The following is a 6,000-nucleotide window of genomic DNA, read 5'->3' as shown; positions in this document are numbered from 1 at the left end:
GGCCATTAGAAAGAGGATTTTTCAAAGAAAAACTGGCTGTGCTTTTTGTCTTTTTTTTTTGGAGCTTGACCCATTTCTCATTATGAGGTAAAAAAAACAACACCAAGAACGATAACTATAGCCTATTCTATCTTTCATAGCAATGCATCATAACGTTTTATTGTAAGCTGCACTTTTGTGTCTGTCACTCTTTAAAACAGGATGGCTTCTGATTGGCTGTCAAAAAGAAATACTCTAAAAGTGATTCCATGGTTTCATTCCTCTGAATCATTATCGTTATAGTTTCATGTAGATTTTGATTTATTTTCTATTTGTTTACTTTTTTTTTTTTTGGAACCCCACACTCTTAAAAAAAGGGGGTTCCTCTGGGTTCTATATAGAACCCTGGGGTTCAATACTTGGCCAATAGAACCTTTTACCAAAAAAATGGTTCTATATAGAACAATTTTGGAGTTCCATATATGAAGCGGGGGATGGAACCATTTCTGGTTCTAAATAGAACCATTTCTTCTAAGAGTGTAGGTCTTGATTAGAAAGTGCACGAATCAGAGCATCTAACTGCATCTTGTATTTAAATATTTCCTTACCTATATTTTGTCTTGTTTTCCAGTACATTCTTCAGTCAAGATCCATTTAGTAAAATGACTTAAGATATTCAGTCTTTTTTATCTGAAAGAAAATTTATGCTTAAAACAAAAACATTTGCAAGTGGAGTCAGAAAAAATCTAATCTTGTTTCCCCTTTGATCTTTATTTTTCTAACTCATTTGTTACTTGTTTTGAGTATAAACTCGCTTAATTTAGATTTTTCCCACCACAAATCAAGACTTAATATATTATGCCATTTTGCATCTAAAGTAAAAGATTTAAGAATGTTTATATAATTGCAAAAAGAAATATTCTAAAAGTGATTCCATGGTTTCATTCCTCTGAATCATTATCGTTATAGTTTCATGTGGATTTTGATTTATTTTCTATTTGTTGACATTTTTTTTTTCTAACTAAATCTTCATCCTTGGTGTGAACTGGCCTTAAAAAATAGGATCCTTAAATTCTATTTTAATGAACTAAGGATGATAATAATAAAGATCTAATAAAAATCATTCTAAATGTCAGAATAGCAGCATCCACACCACAACTACAACAATATAAGGAACAACATGCTGGAATCACAATTATAACGTGTTTCTTTCAGCTGGTGAATGATAACTTAGACAGCCAATCAGAATCCATCCTGTGCATTTAAAGCGGCAGACAACAAAAGTGTGCTTATAATAAAGTTATCATGCATCGATGTAATATATAGAGCTTGTAATATTTGCAATGTAGTTTTAAGTAATCATAACAGGTGAATGGGTCTTTAAGAAATAGTTCACTAGTAGAAAATGAACCCACAATTTACTCGCCCTCAAGCCATCCTAGGTGTACTGTATATGACTTTCTTCTTTCAGGCGAACTCAATAAATATCCTGGCTCTTCCAAGCTTTATGATGGGAATATCCGAGTTTTTGAAACTCTAAAAAGCGCACCAATCATCATAAAAGCAATCCAGGGGTTAATGAAGGCCTTCTGAAGCAAAGCCATGTGTTTCTGTAAGAAAAATATCCATATTTATAACTTTATAAACTATAATCACTGGCTTCCGGTAATTATTCTAGATCCAGCAGAAGAGTGAACTCTGACCCGACGCCTCAAAAACCCATCGCTTCATTTCAGAAGGCCTTCATTAACCTTCTGGAGTTATATGGATTGCTTTTATGATGATTGGTGTGCTTTTTGGGGCTTCAAAAGGTACCATTCACTCCCATTATAAGTTCATTATATTAGTTCATGAAATTGACAGCACCTGAAATGTACATATTAACACCTAAAATGTACATATTACTACCTAAAATTGACATATTAGCTCATGAAATTGACATTAGCACCTAAAATGTACATATTATGACCTAAAATGTACATATTACTACCTAAAATGGACATATTAGCTCATGAAATTGACTTTAGCACCTAAAATGTACATGATATTACCACCTAAAATGTACATATTTTGACCTAAAATGTACATATTATCACCTAAAATGAACATATTAGCTCCTGAAATGTACATATTAGGACCTAAAATGTACATATTAGCACTTAAATGTACATATTACTACATAAAATAGACATATTAGCTCATGAAATTGACATTAGCACCTAAAATGTACATATTATGACCTAAAATGTACATATTAGCTCCTGAAATGTACATATTAGGACCTAAAATGTACATATTAGCTCCTGAAATGGCCAAAAGTTTACTTTTTGAAAAGGTACAGGCCCAGTAACAGCTTTTATTCCTTGTAATGCACTTTGGTCAACTTCGGCTGTGTTTTAAATGTGCTCTATAAATAAATGATTGATTGATTTTTTTTTTTCTGAGAGTGAACAGATCAGGGGTGCATTTCCCAAAAGCATTGCATATAGCCAATGGTTACAAGTTCCTCTGAATTGTGTTGGTAAAGACAGAACTTGTTGAAACTCACCCCAGGCCAATAAAAAGAGCAAAGCATATGAGTTATTAACAAGGAGTCACAAATGAATGCTGCTCAAATTAATCTCGCGTTAGAAGAGCTTAAAGATGCTTTAATAATGTGAGCACTAAAGCTGTGCTGCTGATTGTCTTTTGATTAGAACTGCAGTGTTTAATTACTCATTTCTAGTTAGCGGGCTGACTTTAACACTACAGTGCAAACAATAATTAGGTCAATGGCACATTATTTTGGCCATGAACACCGGAATTGAAAGGGAAATCTCTTAAACATGTCCTCTGGCAGTGTGTCTATTGTTCTCCTTGAATTTCACACATGCAAGAAATCAATAGCCTATTATGAAGAGGAATAAGAGGAACGGTGTTGGCTTTCGGAAGAGAGTAAATGTGAACACTAATAACTACACAAAGATGAATGCTTATGCATGTTATGACTACAGTTTTGCATTTTTTTATCATATGTTCACTAATATCTTTTGAATTTTTGTTTTTTTTAAACACAAATTATATAAAATATTAAAAACTAAAATCATTGAAGCCCAGTTTGTATTTTTGAAGTATTACAAGACTGTTTATCATAAATAGGATTTGCTTTAGAAAAATAAATGCAACTTAAGTTTTTCATAGCCTTTATGAAAGTGAAAAGACGCCTAAATGCGTTTATTTTCAATCTTTTGGATATAGCCTATTAAAATATAGGCCTATTCTGAGATGTATGTGCTGTGCTCTGAAATAACCATATTTCAATATAACCAAGAAACCAAAGCACGAAAATCTAGGTTTCCAAACTGTCACTAAATCAACACTGGCTAGTCATAAAAAGCATAAATATCATTCATCGAGATGCGCAAATTAATCAAAAAGTCAAACGCCATTTTGCTACTCAAGTTTGAAAGAAAGATGCATTTGAATCACCATGATAGGGAAATATTGCATGGAAGAAACATAGTCCAGTCACGTGCTGTTTGGTAAACTTAGTCAAATAAAAAAAAAGGGGGTATTGCAATCATCATCATGTTGTTTTATGCATCGTATATGCATTCCGTGAGTATATCTCCCAGTCCTAGTTGAGTGTTTCGAGTCCAGTCACGGATGGGTTAAACGAGCTCGCGCTGAAGGCGCATCACAGCAGGAGCAAACGCTCGCGCTCCACACTCGCGCGCCGATCCTCCAGCGTTACGCGTCTCTTTCCAACTCACAGGAATAACCCACAGCACTTCAGCTCTGCGTGGATGCCTCTTTAAACCCCGAGCGTCTCCACACACACACACACACTGATTTACATCTGCACCGAGCTGCTGATCTCCGGCAGGTCCAGTTTGGATGCTGGACCCCGGAGCCGCGTCCGCGCGATGCCCGGCCATCACTGGATATAAATGACAGATCCAAGTGTGTGTGACTTCAGTGCGCCGAACCAGAGGCTGCATGGGAGATGAACGCAGCCGCCAAACACCAGCCTGATCTGCTCGAGAGACCCGCCAGCCTCCTGGTACCAACATGGGTAAGAAACCCAGCTCAAACTCAACTAATGTGCGGACAGATCGCGTAGTTTTGGGCTAGTACGCATCGCATGCAAGGGGAAATGTGGGAGTATAAACGCTGCGTTTAGATTAACTTGCTTAACTAACTTTGGGTTACACTTTATTTGGTCAGACGTTATTTTACAGTGTGTTTGTTACATGTAGTTATAGTAATTAATTGTGCAGTAATTAACCCTAATCCTAAATTTAGTATGAATGTATACTGTAACACGGACACCTTAACATAAATTGTAACCCTATTTTGTTCTTTTTACAGTGTAATTATACATTTAAGTGCTGATTAATTAACTACATGTACTAATGGGGTTTTAGGGTTGCATGCAATACTGCATTTACTGTTACTGTATGTAGCATATGCAACAAGGACACTGTAAAATAGTGTTACCTAACTTTTTATGATTGAGATGTGCTGTGAAATCCAACACGATTTCATGGTATAGACTTTTTGTTGTGACGAATGAATGGCAGAGAGATTGCACACGATATTATATTAGTAAAACAGAGAGAAACTATTAGGCTATTGGATTTATTTTGAGTGGCACTTTTTGTCATATTTTAAAAAATGGTTGAGAATGACATTTCAGGTTCTTATGTGGTTTCATTGCACATAAAATGTGACTAATTACAACTGACAGGTGTGAGATGTGCAGCTGTTTTATGTTAGATATATTTTTTCGTCATATATCTTGTGCATTTTAAAATGCTGCTTTGCAGATCTGAACACAGCCAATCGTGTGTTATTTGGACGACAACCCTGGCATTTCCGAGCTCTCGATTTACAGTGTGACTTTTAGACGTATTGACTTTTCTTCATGTTGTTGTTGTTGTTTTTGGAATATATTGGCATTTTTGCACTAAAATAAATAGGATGCAAACAAAGTGAGTTCATAGCAGAGGATAATAATTAGTTTTTTAATGGAAATGAGGTGTGGGAGAAAGAGGGCCAGATAATGAGCTATTAAAATCTAATTTAAAATAACTCAGCATTGGTGATTAAAAAAAATAACATTAAAACCATGCAGGAAATGTTGCATAATTGATAGAAGAAATCAAAGCAGATTTGAGGTGACAGTGTAATCTCAAGGCAGAATGAGTTTTTGTGCTATTGTTCGCATTTGCTGTATTCCTCTTTGTGGAGATAATGATGTGTGACAGTGTGGAGTAGCTTCATTCGCACTGTTCCTGATGTGTTCGGAGATGCCCTCTCCCAGGATTTGCTCAGCCAAAGCTGATTGCTGCTTTATTTGTTTTAACACGTTCTGTCTTGTGCTGTCCATTTATGGTGGGCATGTTCTTCTTAATTGGTAAATGGAGTCTTGCCAGTTGCACTGCGGGACCTTTATCAGATTGGCGGGATTATCAATAAACGCTGGCTCACTGCTTTGGGTTTTGACGAGAATTACCCCACAAAACAGGCAGAGAGGCTCTGTGAAAGAGGTTGGATGTCAGTAAGAACAGAAATCAATACAGATTTTTCCTTATAAATGTGTTCTTGAGCTTCAGTGAAATCATTGCTCTGATATCTGTTTAGAGAGAGCGTCATGGCAGGTACAGTTGTTAAAGGGGTCATATAATGCCATTTTTTTTATACAAGTTAAAATGATTCTTTAGGGTCTAAATGAAAAGTTTGTAATATACTTTAATTAAAAATTCTCATTAGTATTGTTAGAAAACACTCATTTTACCTGGTCAAACACAGCTGTGTCTTTAAATGATAATGAGCTTCGCTGACTCCGCCCCTTTGACGCAACACACGTGGAGTGTTGCCTTGACAACAGTTGAGGGATATTTTGGAGAGAGAATGGTACCAGGAGTCTCTGAGGACACTTTCTGTGCAAGCGTATCAGTTTGAACCAGAGTCGGACCCGGAATATGTATACAGTGATCAGCTGATAATACTGTAGGAGTTATACATGTATACAGTGAT

General features: G+C 35.9%; 1 protein-coding gene across 1 annotated transcript in view; it reads left to right on the top strand.

The window, feature by feature from the left end:
• The first annotated feature begins 3,663 nt into the window (after positions 1–3,663).
• Positions 3,664–6,000, top strand: part of sntg2 (syntrophin, gamma 2) — a 66,488-nt gene continuing 64,151 nt past the window's right edge. Inside the window, exon 1 of the mRNA XM_039663102.2 lies at positions 3,664–4,033. Within this exon, the coding sequence (XP_039519036.2) occupies positions 3,965–4,033 (69 nt within the window). The 5' untranslated portion in view covers positions 3,664–3,964. The remainder of the gene's footprint in view (positions 4,034–6,000) is intronic.

The sequence above is a fragment of the Pimephales promelas genome, chromosome 15 (genome assembly GCF_988280905.1).
Source record: "Pimephales promelas chromosome 15, fPimPro1.hap1.1, whole genome shotgun sequence".
In the NCBI taxonomy this organism is placed as follows: Eukaryota; Metazoa; Chordata; class Actinopteri; order Cypriniformes; family Leuciscidae; genus Pimephales; species Pimephales promelas.
The sequence above is the reverse complement of the archived record's forward strand: the minus strand, read 5'-3'. Positions and strand labels throughout refer to the sequence as shown.